A 14,530-nucleotide genomic window follows, 5' to 3' on the forward strand; every position below is an offset into this window, starting at 1 on the left:
GATCTCCTTGTTGTTTGAAGACGACTCTAGAGGAATTGGATTTTGGCTAGGCGAGGCGAGGTCGATCACGCTGAGTCTTCTCGATCTGTGTATGACGTCCTGTGATGGAGGTTCCAGTTCGTTGGAAGGCGAAATGAGACCGCTCAGGTTGAACGACCTGCTCGGTATAGAATTAGACATGGGGATGGACATCGACATGGAAGGCTCGCCCGTCCAGCCCATGATCGAAGATCGACGTTCAGGCCTTTCCCTTTCCCTATCAGGGGAGATGGAGACGTGACCTTCCATATGGATAGAGGACTGTCTAGTATAGTCCCTCGAGTCCGGATCCAAGAGCAGACCTCCGCTCGTGCTCCGGCTGATAGGCATGGAGTTCGTATGCGAGTACGAATCGCTCGGTGTACCCGTTCGAGTATGTGGTTGAGTTTGAGGTTGTCCGACCATGTGCATCCCGTACAGTGACCTAGCCTCGGTGCTCGGTGAGCGGTAAGGTTTGTTTTCCGAGGTCGGGGAGATGAGGTTATGTATAGATGTGACCGAGGGGGATGGCGAAGGAGCTTTGCCTGGTGCACCTCGTGATGGAGGCCGATAACCCGATAGAGGGAAACCAGTCTGTGAATCCATGGCAGTAGGTGGAAGAGGCCTAGATCGATAGGTCGGTGATTTCTGCGGGTTGTAAAGGCCGTACAGGGCGGGAGATGGCCGCGAGGTATGTTGAGACGACCCGGACGGAGTAGGTGGGAATGGATATTCTCTCGTTTGACCGCCCGCTGAAGTAGGTATAGCGAAATGGGGAGATCTGATGTTCGATCCCAGCGGAGAAGGCGATGGATAGTGACTCGGGGTCATCCCTGGCGTCATGGCCGTCGTAGATGAAGGGGTCGCCAAGGCAGTCGGTCCATTGAGCAACATGCTCAGACTCCTCCCCTCCCCCATCGACCCTGGCGAACCCGTACCGCCTAGCACGCTCCCTATGGATGGATGCCTATACTCTCTCCTGTGAGAAGGTATCTGCCCCTGCATACTACCACTCGACCGGCGTTCGGGAAAGATACCCGGCTCTTCATCGTCGTTCAACAACCCTCTCAACCCGCCTGATGAACCAGGTCTCGACGATGCCTGACGTTCGAACTGTCCCGGGTACGGCTGCCTCTCATATGGAGAAGACGTCTCTTGATAATGCGGACTAGCTCCATTCCTGCCGGGTGCATTCGTCGACTGTCCAGGTGGGAAAGGATAGTGGGTATCGAGGACAGGTGTGGCCGAGGGCGAGCGGCTGGAATGTGTATCCCTAATAGCGTCATATGCCATATTTGCGGTATTGTCGTCTCAGTAGATTGTATTCAGGACCTCTAGTGTGGATATATGAGGTGAGGAGCTGTTGACCCGAGGTTTTGATGCGATGTTGGAAAGTTGTAATCCCCGAAGAAAAAAGGTGCGGCCAGGCTGATGTAACGTGTAACGTGGATCGAAAAGAATGTGCAAACGAAAGAAGAAGGGGAAGAGCTCGTTCGATAGCCGTCTCTAGATCGATACCATGATAGTAGTATAAAATGTGGGGATACGGCAAGTTGACTATACGATGGTAGGTAGATCTGAAGAACATGCATATTCCATTCCATCCCTTCTGCTTAGCAATTAGCAAAACGTCCTCGCTGCGCGCAAACTGCAAGGCGCAGTGCGACCAACCTGGTACAGAGTAGTAGTAGCTGGTCGATACGGAAAGTCTTTCCACAAGACAATCCTCTAGCCTCTAGCCTCTAGTATCACGGTCAATGGGATTGATATATGTGCCGACCTACTACATTCGGTCGTGCTGACGAGAGGGCCGCCGATCGAGTCTCGAGCGCTATGCGTAGTCGGTTCACCTTTTCTCACCTGAACCCGCCCATCAATCCATCGATCGACCAGGTCTATGAGATGCCGGCCTCCTGGACCACCCCTCAGCTCGAGCTCGACGTCTCTGCCTTGCTCTCGACCCTCCTACTCAAGATCCTATAATCCGCATCTTCCCTGCCCTCCAGGTCGCCCTCGACCCAGTCCTTGTCGACCTCTTTCAACAGCGCCGACTTGTTCTTTACGCCTCCTTTCGTATTACGCTGTCTTTGTAACAGCCGGGTGAAGAGCGAGAGACGGTAAGAGTAGGTCGGGTCGATCTCGTCGGGTTTGAAGCTGTATTCGAGGGAAAAGAAAAGACACGGGTTCTGGCTCGTCAGCTTGACAAGCTTGTAGGAAGGTCAGGTTCTAGGTCGACTTGCCCGTGCTTCTTGTAGAATCGTAGAGCTGGGACGTTGCCTGTGAAGAAGTAGCGAGAGTCAATCACCTGCAGACACGAATGGCCTAGCCTCACGACCTTGAACGCAAATGATTGGCGGATCCGACATGATGAGCAGCTAGGACTCACGTTTTAGACAAGTCAGGACGACCTTGCACACCCCCATCTTTTCCGCTATTGTCATCGTTTCTTCGAGCAACGCCGAACCAAGTCCCTGTCCTTGATTTCCTTTGACCGTCTGCAGCTCATATCTGCAGCATACACCCGAGCGATAGTAGAACAGCACAGACAGCTGTCAGCTCGCCGTTTCGATAACGCACAGAGCGAAATGTCGCACAGTTCCCGAGTTGCGGAACCCTCGAAGCGGAACTCACATGTAGAGAACGTCCACCTGTTTCCCCTCGTCTCCCGTATCCAGCGAATCCTTTGTATCCTCCTTGCACACCCTCAACGCGACGTATGCCAACAGCACCGTCGGCTGGGAAGGAGGGTGAAAGAGAAGATAATATTGCTCCGGATCGAACAGTTCCAGGTGTTTGTCTTTTGGTGGAGAATAGAGTGAGGTCGGTTTGACGCTGTTGGCGATAAGATGCAAGGATGTAACGACATACGTGATATCAGTGGTCCAGCGTGTCTTTCTGAGTAGTACGGATCGCTGCTGATATAGCGAGAAGCGATCCAAGACCGACTCACAGCTCGTCCATATTTTCCCAATATACATCCTCGATGTTTTTCCTCAACGGTTCTCCTAAGTCTGTCCCTCTTCCTAGCCGGACGTTTACATCGTACCTGACCTTTGACGAACGAGCTTGTCAGCTTCCACCGCTGTTGCTGATCCTGTACTTGACGTATTTCGAGATAAATGGTAGGACTTACGGCGAAGAGGCACCTGCGACCCGTAAGGACGAGGACGGCTTACATCCTTTCATGATCTGTCAATCCGTTTGCTCGAGATCAGTAGAGATCCCGGCGCCGCTGGAAACAGACGAGGGACCGATCGACCAAGTGACGCACAGGTTGCCAAACTGCTGCGGAATCAAGTTCCATGGTCCTGGATCGAGCAGGTTGCGAACGCAAGGGTAATGAGAGGTGCTGCGGGGATCGGGACCGTCTACGAATTGAATAAGGTCAGTCGAGTTACATCGGTATAAGATTTCATACAAAATACAATGTCTGTTGATCTGTAGACCCGCGGAGGTGACGCGACCCCCCCCCCCACACCCGACTACAACCCGTTCAACCTCTCTCGAGTCTTCGCGGCCTCAGCCTCCTGGACCCTCAACAGGTCCTCCAAGGCTGCTTTCCTCCTTCTTTGAACATCCTCCAACTCGGCATCAAGACGTTCGAGGGTGGCTACCGGCTCGATAGCAGGTCCGGCGGCGGGCTGCTCAGAAACAGCAGGACGGATTTCGGGCTCCGGCAGGTTGCGCTTCTTGCGGGGGACAAGCTCCTTGACCTGGGAGTTTTCGCTAATCTCCCTAGCGCGTCCCTGTTTCTTCCCCTTGCCCTTGCCCTCGGTCACAGTGACAGCGAGCGATCCGAAGCCCATCGTCGTCGTGACGGTCGGCGCAGCAGATGGCCGAGAAGCGGATGGCCGAGAGGAAGGCCCAGCCGATGGTGCAGCGGACGGCTGAGAGGATGGTCCAGCCGATGGCGCAGCGGTCGGCCGAGAGGATGGCCGAGAGGGTGGCCCAGCGGAAGGCGCAGCGGAAGGCGAAGGCGCAGCGGATGGCCCAGAGGATGGCTGGGATTTCGCACCGTACTTTCGAACGAACGTCTCGCCCTGATCCCAAGTGCCGCCCTTCTTCAAAAGCTCCTGTAAGACAAATCGTTTCAGTATCCTGGTCTCGATGTTTCACCATGTCGACGCACCTTGGGTCCGCACCAATGAACGTTACGACGATGGGGGTGGGGCCAGACGGCCGTGCACTCCCCCCGAAGACCCTGTTTAAGCCGAGTCGCAGCCGCTTGCAACCGCTTCCTACATGAATCCTCCGTGGCGGTGACGTCGTCCGAGTCGCTGATTCGGTACTCGACGTGGAAGATCTGCTTCGCGTCGTCTTCTACCTTGTGCAAGATATGGGTAGGAGTGCCCAACCCAGCCATCGTCGCGACCTTCTCCGCCACTGCAGTACGAGCAGCCGGGGTGATATCGGTCCCAGCCAATTCTACGGTGAGTTTACCAAAGTAACCCCCGGGCGAGTACACCTACACGACCGGATGGAACGACGCGAAGCTCATGAGTAAATCGCTCGCTGACAAGGATGTTCGTTCGCGAGAACGTACCTGAACGCATTTCAAACCTTGCCCGAATCTGGTGAAATCTTGCAAAGCGAGCAATCTTGCAATCTCGGCGGCGGCACGGTCCTTGTTGGCCGCGGCGCTGTCACCGCGGGCGCAGAAGATCAAGCCCGGCATCTCCTGAGCCTGGGCCTCCCGACCGAAACGGATGAAGGCGAAAGCGTCGGACTGAAGCTTGATATCCAAGTCCTTCTCCACGGACTGAATGACGTGCTCGGCCTTCTTGCGTAGTCGATCGATATCAGCCTGAGCGTAGTCGATCGATATCAGCCTGCGAAATCCGAGTCAGCCAAATCTATATCTACTTACAGTCGTCGTCGTGCTTGGTTTGAGGTCCGCTAGATTGCCCAAGATTGCCCGTCCGTACAAGCAGACGTGACGGCTGGGCTTGCTCGTCGAGTCGACCGCGGTGAGCTGAGAGGGAGAGAATTTGGGGGCCATGATTTGGTAGTTCGAAAGGGATCACGAGTTGATTGGAAGGGCGATGCGAGTGTTGTGGGCTTTTGACGATCTGAATGTGACGGTCGAGTGTGTGTTTTGATACGTTGATGTCGAGAAGTCCTCCATTCCACGTCTCTGCGTGCTGCGTGCTCGTGTTTGTTGTGATCGTGTCTTGCGTTAAGTCCGACAGGCCGAGGAGCGCTGGAAAGCGGGTGGAGCGGTGAAGCGCTGCTGGGGATCGGGCCCGTCGCCCCCCGTTGCTTTCCTCTCCCCTTTCTCACGCGTTTCTCCTTGTTTTCGCTTTCTCACGCCTCGCGAGTCGCGTCGTCCACTCTCTTCCCCCCCCCCATGATGATATAACCCTCCACCCCCCCCTCTTCCGCGTGAACCCCCCTTTTCTCCCTCCATTCAATCCGGACCATCATTTCACGGCTCGCCATCTCGCCCGACATTCCGACCCTTCATCCCTTCATCATCAGGCTCGACACACCGGCGACCAACATCCCTTCCTTCCACCCGTCTCGCCATGGACCAAGAGAGCGTGGGTTTACGTTGGTTCTACCGCCGGTATAGGAGGCAATCATCGACGCAAAGGTCGTCGGCCTTCCTCCGGGGAGGTCGACTTCCTCGGTTTGTCCGTCCGATAGCAGGAAGGACGCCTGACCCACTGAAGATCTTCGACCAACCCCGAACCTGTGCTACTTGTGTTCGGCCTTCGCGATGTATATTGCGCCCCGGCATAAGGGTCTCGACTCGTGTGTGGAGAGCTCACGAGTAGACTTCCTTGGACGATCACAGAGATAGCAACGTGCTTGACTCCTGGTAGACGAAGACAGACCGCCCCGCCGTCCTCTACGTCCTTTAGTACAGGGTGACCCTTTGCACGGCGGTGAGCGGATCCCCTTTCGGCAGGGCGGTGACCCATGCGTGACTGCAGCCCAGGGCGGACCAGGGCTCACGCTCGGACCCATAAGCCCTTCGTTGGGCGGGAAAGATGACACCTCCCGTTGCCAGCTGTAGCAATACGCATGGGATCGGGACGACGACGAGGAAATGGGATAATGGCGGAGAACATCGATCGACGAGAAGTATAAATGTCTTCGTCCTTGACCACGAGCTGACCAACGCCATTTTCGATAGTGCACGTGACCGATCTCGAGGGTCGATTGGCAGATGGCGGATAGGACGGGAACGCTTCGACATCATCGCTTCCCGTAAGTACCCAGATTCCCGTCTACTCGTGCCTTTTCTGACTTCGATCTTCGGCGTCGACGTCGTCTCGCACTCAGCTCTGGAGCGTTCATCCCGGTCTCGATAGGATACGGCCGGACGGGCAGCACAACCCCGGCCTCGAATGGAGACGGCCGAACAGGAGATGCACCCCAACATTGAAGGTAGGTCGGTCCTCTTGTCCAACGTCCGATGCAACCTCGTCCATCCTGCTGATCTGCCGCAATGACGTCTCGCTGGTACAGTGCCTCTTGCCGCCTCGTCAAGACCGAGGATATCAACGAGACTTTCAAAGACGGAAAGCCACTGGTACGTCTGACGAGACTCGTCAATCTATCAGGATCCCGGCTGACCGATCCTTCTCTCTATGCCTTCCTCTTTTCTTCGCTCGTAGCCGTCCTTGCGCAATACGTTCGTCATGAATTCGCTTCGAGCACGTATTGCGCCAGCCGAAGCCATCTTCACGCCGCAAGCCTAGTGAGTCGGTCCCGTCCTCGATCTCTTTCCTGGTACACCCAAGTCGGTCGAGCTGACAGCAATCGTCACTTTCCTCGTGATGAACAGCATGCGGGCTGCGGCGGCCCGGGAGGGATAGGGGAGGTATTCGTCAATGGTATCCCGGGCTTCTCTAGCTTTTTGCAAGAACAACCGAGTCTTGTCGACCTTTGTACTATATCGTCGAGAGCGATTCATTTGCACCGTTAGCTACTTTCACAAGGCTGAGCAATCTTATATGCACGACCACGACCACGAATGCGAAAAAAAAACTCACTATACCACCGGGCCCCTACATCCAGAACTTTCCGATACGATCCAGAACGCTCCCTCTGGGCCTCTGAGTTCTACGAAGGGCCGTCTTGGATCGCTAGCTTGGCTGCCAGAACTTTGCTAGGTCACGAAGTGAGACACGGTCGATCCACCTTTCGATCCGCGTGGACCCGAGACCTCGGGCACGCGCTCGCGTCGCAGCCGATCACAACACGAGGCGGCCAGCCCCCTTCCTGGATCCATTGACCACGGGCCGTGCGAACCGCACGAGCGATCGGAAGTCGTGAACAAACCACCTAGAAACAGGGCGATTCGTAGGTACTCGAAAGCTACCTCCCTTATTGAAAGGGCGAATCGCACTACCGAGCGGTTGAGGCCATACCGGTCTGTAAGCTAGGGTCGAAATAGCGTCATGAGGATGTCCGTTTGGGCGTAGGGGGCTCGAAGCTTCTTCCTGGCGTCTCAGCCTAGCAACTCGAGCAGGATCGCGTCGATACTAGAATCGGGTTTTGAAGATGACGCGATCAGCGCTTGTCGCTTCTGGTACTCTATATCATGTCGTCCCCGTTCTCGCCTTCCCCTCCGCCCAACACGTATTGTCCTTCCGGACATGCATCACACCGCAGCCCCTTTCAATGGCTGTCCGCATGACACTGTCGGTAAGGATAACGCTGCAGGACATGGGAAAGTCGCGCCGGGACGGTCGGTCACGTCGTGTCGACTCACTCTTGATTCTGGGCGACAGAACTATGCGATTCATAGATCCAGGCCTGTAGATGTCGATATGGCTCTTCGAGAGATCCCACGAGCAGCAGTATTTCCGTCCATTTTCAAGCGACCAAGTCCAGCTCGCGTGATTGGAAATCATTTTTGTAATGACCGCCTCGCCTCAACGATGGTGTGACCCCGGTCGATATTGATAGAGGAGTCGATGGTGTAGGTGTTGGTAATGTCGAAGAACAGTAACCTCACGACCCGACCCAATTACCCGGCTGACGTTGAATCGGTGCCAAACGGGATGGACCGAACCTTCGCGCCTTTACGGACTCCCGTCAGACCTCGCCAATAGCCTATCCCCCGCAGCACCGACTTCCCTAAGGGACGAGCCGTTTTTTCTTAGCACCTCACCATCAGGAAACATGCCATGTAAACCCCTTCCCATAAGGGAACAGGCCGAAATGCAACACCGGATTTGGCTATTGACGAGCGAGGTTGAGTCTCCGCAAGGTTCCGGTTCGATCCACCATCGTCGAGCTGCCATGCGAGGGATACCGACTGATCGTTCCCTATTTCTACTAGATGACCCCTATCTCGAGAGGGCCGCCATGAATGACGTCCGCACGGTCGGTAGTGCTATCCGCCGTTGCTAGGTCGAATTGCCTCGAATTCTTTTCGGACATCCCAACGTGCATCTTTTGCGGATGAGAGATCTGACTTATCGAATTACTGCACTCACGAAGACTGTATAAAACCGCAAAGAGCTATCCAAGGGAGAAGTCTGCGTGGTCCGTAGACCCGCTGCCTCGCTGGCCCGCTCAAAGTGGCAACTAAAACCCAAAAGAAAGCGCGTCTGCGTCTCCCCTCCGCGTGTTTGCCTGCAGGAAGCCACGAGGCTCGGCTGCAAATACGTATCCGAGCCTCACCTGCCGCCTGGTATCAATGCAACAGGTGAGCGAAGCGGCGGTGAGGGCTTGTCATGACGAAAGCAAACTTGTTTTTGTAGGATGTTTATCTCAAGACCTTCTACTTGACAGACAGGTCCCGCTGAATGGTTGTTATCAACTGGTTTGCTGCCCAGATGATGTCGGGCTTGTTTTGGGTGAAAACATCGGACAAATCCCAGCTTGTCAAGCTGACAAGGAATCACAGATTGTGGACCATAGGGGGGAGGGGAGAATGGCAACTTGGGTGGACATGTTGTGAGTTTTTCAGGCTTGAGGGTTCGTGACGACCTTGGCACCGACCGTGACAACAATACTGGTCTTGATCTGGACTTTGATGAAGCCGAGCGAATCCAGTCCCCAGATACCGGCAAATGCGTCGCCAGCTAGTCACGACCGAGACAACGATGAATCCATCGTGTTTTCCTAAGAACGACATTAACGAGCACAACCGCGAGCCAGAATTGCAGGACCTGGAAAAGGTGTCTAGCAGGTTTCCGCTGCGCCAACGGGTTTTCACTACGGATGCGCGCGGATTGCAGGAACACATGCCCGTTAATAAGCTCGTGAACGAAGAATCGAGTGCGTCCCGACAGGTGCTTGCCTTTGTCCGATGGGGTCCATGTTCTGTTCACGTTTCAGCTATTCCGGGACATCCGGATCATGCTGATGGCGCCGTGTCGTGGCGAATTGTATGCTTGTCGTCGATCGAAACGTGATCGAAGCGTTTCATCGGTCTCATGGTAGGGTGTCTTCGATCTTCGATCACGTTTCATCAGTTTCGAGGTAGGGTGTGTGCTACGACAACCCGGTCTTGCCCGACCTCCTTTGGTGACATGTCGAACGGCTACTGGTCATAAGGCGGCGGGGTCAAATAAACGTTCCAAACCTAAAAGAAGGGCCATCCGATCAGACCCATCCTCAAAGGAAGGGTCGATCGAATGGATGTTCCACCGGCCCGTGGCTGTCCCGCCCCAGTTGGTCGGCCGCCACGCGCGTCGTGCGTTTCATCATATTCCCCCCTTTCGTGGTCGTTGTCGTTTCGCGGAGCCTATTTCGGGATGTCGAGATCAGATGGATCGGATGTCGATGACCGTTGTTGTTGCTGTCGTCCTCGGTCGCCTCACTCCAACCAGCCTCCACTCTTCGGTTCGATTTCCCCCATTGATGTCGGGTCGAGGAGCGATGATGGATCATCCGCGAGTATATATATGGAGCCAGGAGTCATCCTCATCCCGGCCATCCCCCTCCCTCATCGTTGATCTCTTCTTATATCCTTCACATCCATCTGTCGTCATTCTCTTTTCCTTTTCCAATCACATACACCCTCAAACTCATCGAAAAAAAAACATCTCGACATCTTGACGATGCGATTCTCCAGCTTCGCCATCATCTCCACGGCCCTCGCGGCGGTAGTCAGGGCTGCGCCCACTCCCTCCCCGATCGAGAAGCGAGCTCTTCCTAGGTTGGGAGGGTTCAACATTGCGTAAGTTTAGATCGAAGTTAGAGGTTTGTGAGCCCGGAGCTGAAGGACTTCGATTATCACCACGCAGCGGATTCGACTTTGGTACTGATACCAACGGAGGGTTCTCGGGTAAGCATTCCTTTTCGCACTGTTATTGTATGGCAGAAGGATAACATGGACAACCACGACGTGACTCCACAGGCAACTACGTCGATCCGATGTCCAGCTCCAACCCTGCCACCTCGCAAATCGACCACTTTGTCAAGAACGGAGCCAACGTCTTCCGACTTCCCTTTGGCTGGAACCCCGCCGTCGGTGGTCAACTCGGTGGGACCCTCAACCCTTCCTGGTTTACCGCTTACGACAAGCTCGTCCAATACACCCTCTCCAAGGGCGCTTACGCCATCCTCGACCTCCACAACTATGCTCGTTGGAACGGCGGGATCGTCGGACAAGGTGGACCTACCGACGCTCAGCTGGCTAGCGTCTGGGAACAGTTGGCCAAGAAGTACAGCTCGAACGCCAAAGTTATCTTCGGGTTGATGAACGAACCTCACGATATTCCTAACATCGGGACGTTCGCCAAGACGCTCCAGGTCTCGGTCAATGCCATTCGATCCGCCGGCGCTACGTCGCAATACATCTTGCTTCCCGGGTGAGTCGGGCTCGTCTTCCTTTTGCTGACCATTTCGTATCTAACGTGTCCCTTTCCGTTGTGACCATAGTCAAGAATGGACTCACGCGCCTCGATGGATCGATGGGACCAACGACCCGATCGTCCAGATCACTGACCCTGCCGGTGGAAAGGAGAAGCTCCTGCTCGACGTGCACCAGTAAGTACCCGAATGTTTGACTTCTTCGCAATGTATCTTGACCTGTTGCTATTCGACTTGTGATAGGTACTTGGACTCGGACGGTTCGGGTACTCACGCCGACTGCACCACCGAGTAAGTTTTATTTTCCTCACCACGTTCACCTCACTTCACCCTCGCTGGATCTGACGGTCTATATGGTCGGTCTGGGATAGCAACGTTGCCATGATGAACAACCTCGCCAACTATCTGAAGGGCAAGGGTCGTCAAGCCATCTTGAGCGAAACCGGTGCTGGTCCCGATGCTAGCTGCAAGACCGCGTGAGTGGCTGATGGGTTAGGGCGCCATGATCGCATTGGACGCTGATGGCGTGTTCAAACAAAATATGGTCAAAGTCTCGCTGCTCAGCTCAAGACCGTTGTCGACCAGTCTTCCAGCATCATCGGATTTGTCATCTGGAGTGTGAGTATCGTCGAGGCTTTTTGAGATGTCGTCCATACTATGCGTACTTATCTCTCCCAATGTCCTCAGGGTGGTGCCTTCGACTCGAGTTACGTTCTTTCGGCCATTCCGAACGGAAACACCGACAACGCCTTGGTAGCAGCCGCCGTCAACCCGTACTTGCCCGGAGGTGCTGGCGCTGCCCCTGCGCCCGCTCCTGCTCCCAGCTCGACCTCGACCAGGGCCTCGTCTTCTTCTGCCGTTGCCGTTCGACCTAGCTCGAGCTCTTCGTCGGCCAAGCCTACCACCACCTCCCAGGCCGCCACCTCCGCCAAACCCTCTACTACCAGCCAGGCTGTTACCTCGCCCAAGCCCACTACTACTAGCAAGGCCGCCTCCTCGGCCGCTCCCACCACCACCAGCAGGTCGACCCCTCCTGGTAAGGACTCATCCTAGAAAGCGCTTCCTAGATCGTGACGCTAATGAAGGTTCAAAATCAGCGGTGACCTCGAGCAAGCCTCCCACTAGTACCTCGACCAAGCCTGCTGGGACCCCCACTTCGGTGCCCGCTGGTGGAAACCTACAAAAGTACACTGGCGCTCTCGGTGGCATTGCCGCGCCTCCTGTCACTGGTGAGTCGGATTTGGCTCATAATGCTTATGCGCAATAGTTACTGATTCGAACCGTTCTCATTCCACTTTGCAGCCTCCGGCAACCAGTGGAAGGAGGGCACCAACACCTTCAACTTCCTCGCGGACGCGCTTAGGAGGAGCTGTGACGACCAGTCCAACCTCTGCGGATCGTATGCCAACTCGGCTGCCGGTCGTGCTGCTGGAGTTTCTGTTAACCAGTGTCAATCTCAGGCAAGTCCTAAGATCCGTTTCTCGACATCGGCGACTCGAGCTGACCTTTTTCGACTCTTAGCAGCAAACCGCTTGTTACCAGTCCATCTCGGCCTGAGGATGCGGTAAAATTTTCTAGATTTCTTTGACTCGGATGTTCTAGTTTCATTGGGCTCTCGAAGGGTCGAGATAGGTCTTCTCACACTCGTTAACGTGTTTCTCATTCATGCATTATATGACAATCCATTTGACATGGCCAATACGAAGATTTGGGTATCTCTCGAGCGATACTGAGTACAACAACGGAACTCCCTGGTGACTTACTATTCACACTCCACTTGCCGTACGCTACACCTCATTTTTCTTTCAGCTTGGAGATGCCCTCTACCCCATTCCAATACTCTTCTCCGACCCAACTTTCGACCTGGCTATAAGCCGGTAAGACCTCGGACCCCCCAGCTCCAGATCCTGCTCCTGCCCGTCGGACGTTGGATGTGATCTTGGGATGAAACAAGCCGAACGTATGAGATTGATTTCCGAAGAGGGAATCCGAGGGCAGAGAGATGTCCAGTTCGAGATCGTACTACGAAAAGGCGATGACCGACCGGCTCAGTCAATGACGATGCAATTACGGACAAAGGATATATGTCTGCGAAAACGATACGACGCACCTGCATCCTGATCCCAACGTTGGAGACATTCGGCAACGTCGTGCACCTCAACTCCCCCATCTCCACTCGCTTCCTGTCGCCCACCCAAACTCCTTCCCGATTCACTGAGAAATCGTTCCCCTTGATCGGCTCGGTGACGAACTGGCTGTCCTTGCCGACGACGATCTTGCAAGCCCTCAATAGCCGTAAAGTCGGATCAATCCGGGCTAGATCAATCGGGTTCGAGGTAGTCGGGTTCACGGCGGAAGACAGGTATTCGATGGTCAGGTGGTATGGTATAGAAATGCCTGATGGCCAGGAAGGGATATCTGGCGTCGAGATCTATCGACGTGTCACGTATCAAGAGATGTGATAAATCCCATCAACATCGCCACCGAGAGGCTCACCTGTACAACGAACCTTTCTCCGTCAACCTCGTCTTCGGCCCGCCCACCTTTCATAAACCCTTTCAACCCGTTGCCCTTCTTGAACGCCCACTCCTTTGTACCCCTCCCGATCCATCCAGACGGGACCTCCGGGATGACATCAGGCGGGGTCAAGAGCGTGCCAATCGCAGCCAAGCTTGGATGAGGGTTAGGGTCGATTGGAATGAGGAAGAATGGAAGGGATATCGACCTGACAACAGGAAAGGAGGATGTTAGTACATAACCCGCTGTACAGATGACGAGATGATTGTAGTACTCGCTTGGTGGAGCGTTTGAGGAAGCTCTTCCTGGTCACGCTAACGGTGACGTGGTACCGATCTGTGTAATGTACGCAGACCAAACAGCGATTGCATAAGAACTCAATGACACCGCTTGCCGCTTGATGGATGGTCGTTCCACTCACTAAAGCCAATGACTCCTCCTTCGAGATGTCTCCTACCTAAGTACAAAGACGGCGGCAACTCGCTCTTTCCCCATCCTTTCCCGAGTACGTCGACGAACTCGTCCTCCTCTTCCGGAACGACCACCTCGAAGCTGTATTGTCCATTTCCGCTACCGCCGGCTAGCTGCAGTTCTTGTGAGGTCCTGAAAAACGTCTTGTCGGTATGCAAGGTCGGGGCACGGCTGGGTTGGTTTATGGCGAGCGTGGCAGAAGCGATCCCGCCAAGAACGGTGAGACCGTCAGTCTTTCCCCCGCCAGAGATGGCCGAAGCGTACTGAATCGTCCACGGAAGAATCCGTGAGACTCGTCAATATCCATGGCGCTATAGGTAGATAGATTGATAGAGGCTCACCTGTATCCCGACGACTTCCACCCAGACCTTTTCCACCCCGCTCGGTTTGTCGATCGAACAAGTCCCCCGAATCGATTGACCAGGATGAACAATGACCTTGTTAACCTTGTTGCCATCCTTTGAACTTCCTACCAAGCTAGCTGATAACCCAGACGAGTCGAATACCATTATTGAATGCAAGGCGACTAGTCGCTGGATGCATATGATATATGATAGCTGATATAGACAACCACATACAATGCCTGATTAGATGATTAGATGATTAGATGACGCGTTTCGTGGTTCAGCGAGACCCGGCCGGTTCAGCCTCAGACAGATGGAATCACAGATTTTGATACAGATGAACAAATACGTAAAATACATGTAATACAAAGTCGAGATCATGAGACGTCGTCGAGGATATC

General features: G+C 54.5%; 5 protein-coding genes across 5 annotated transcripts; 2 read left to right on the forward strand and 3 right to left on the reverse strand.

The window, feature by feature from the left end:
- Window positions 1-1,701: 1,701 nt before the first annotated feature.
- Window positions 1,702-3,387, reverse strand: HD553DRAFT_314601 (acyl-CoA N-acyltransferase). The gene is made up of 7 exons (XM_046180371.1): window positions 3,290-3,387; window positions 3,152-3,207; window positions 2,969-3,064; window positions 2,650-2,850; window positions 2,405-2,526; window positions 2,259-2,295; window positions 1,702-2,172 (listed from the first exon to the last, which is right to left on the reverse strand). Exons 1-7 carry the CDS (start codon window positions 3,320-3,322, stop codon window positions 1,944-1,946), a joined length of 774 nt encoding a protein of 257 aa, XP_046035232.1. The 5' UTR covers window positions 3,323-3,387; the 3' UTR covers window positions 1,702-1,943.
- HD553DRAFT_314602 (uncharacterized protein) lies at window positions 3,388-5,379 on the reverse strand. The gene is made up of 4 exons (XM_046180372.1): window positions 4,886-5,379; window positions 4,562-4,822; window positions 4,148-4,483; window positions 3,388-4,091 (listed from the first exon to the last, which is right to left on the reverse strand). Exons 1-4 carry the CDS (start codon window positions 5,015-5,017, stop codon window positions 3,501-3,503), a joined length of 1,320 nt encoding a protein of 439 aa, XP_046035233.1. The 5' UTR covers window positions 5,018-5,379; the 3' UTR covers window positions 3,388-3,500.
- An 811-nt stretch (window positions 5,380-6,190) lies between these two features.
- On the forward strand, window positions 6,191-9,395 carry HD553DRAFT_325157 (uncharacterized protein; the record flags this gene model as incomplete). Its single annotated transcript, XM_046181573.1, has 11 exons — window positions 6,191-6,231; window positions 6,336-6,411; window positions 6,493-6,556; window positions 6,588-6,724; window positions 6,812-6,947; window positions 7,065-7,147; window positions 7,452-7,674; window positions 8,315-8,358; window positions 8,617-8,683; window positions 8,739-8,934; window positions 9,041-9,395. 11 exons carry the CDS (start codon window positions 6,191-6,193, stop codon window positions 9,393-9,395), a joined length of 1,422 nt encoding a protein of 473 aa, XP_046035234.1.
- Window positions 9,396-9,925: 530 nt separating this feature from the next.
- Window positions 9,926-12,618, forward strand: HD553DRAFT_358457 (glycoside hydrolase superfamily). The gene is made up of 11 exons (XM_046183912.1): window positions 9,926-10,162; window positions 10,230-10,262; window positions 10,368-10,796; window positions 10,867-10,974; window positions 11,041-11,088; window positions 11,169-11,273; window positions 11,349-11,415; window positions 11,485-11,833; window positions 11,895-12,026; window positions 12,100-12,257; window positions 12,319-12,618. Exons 1-11 carry the CDS (start codon window positions 10,044-10,046, stop codon window positions 12,352-12,354), a joined length of 1,584 nt encoding a protein of 527 aa, XP_046035235.1. The 5' UTR covers window positions 9,926-10,043; the 3' UTR covers window positions 12,355-12,618.
- HD553DRAFT_314612 (uncharacterized protein) lies at window positions 12,442-14,420 on the reverse strand. Its single transcript, XM_046180373.1, has 6 exons — window positions 14,127-14,420; window positions 13,736-14,048; window positions 13,593-13,650; window positions 13,294-13,522; window positions 12,908-13,228; window positions 12,442-12,819 (listed from the first exon to the last, which is right to left on the reverse strand). The coding sequence occupies exons 1-6, from the start codon at window positions 14,292-14,294 to the stop codon at window positions 12,592-12,594; spliced, it is 1,317 nt and encodes a 438-aa protein (XP_046035236.1). The 5' UTR covers window positions 14,295-14,420; the 3' UTR covers window positions 12,442-12,591.
- Between the last annotated feature and the right edge of the window lie 110 nt (window positions 14,421-14,530).

This window comes from Filobasidium floriforme (genome assembly GCF_021052385.1).
Source record: "Filobasidium floriforme strain CBS 6241 chromosome Unknown HD553scaffold_16, whole genome shotgun sequence".
Taxonomy (NCBI): Eukaryota; Fungi; Basidiomycota; class Tremellomycetes; order Filobasidiales; family Filobasidiaceae; genus Filobasidium; species Filobasidium floriforme.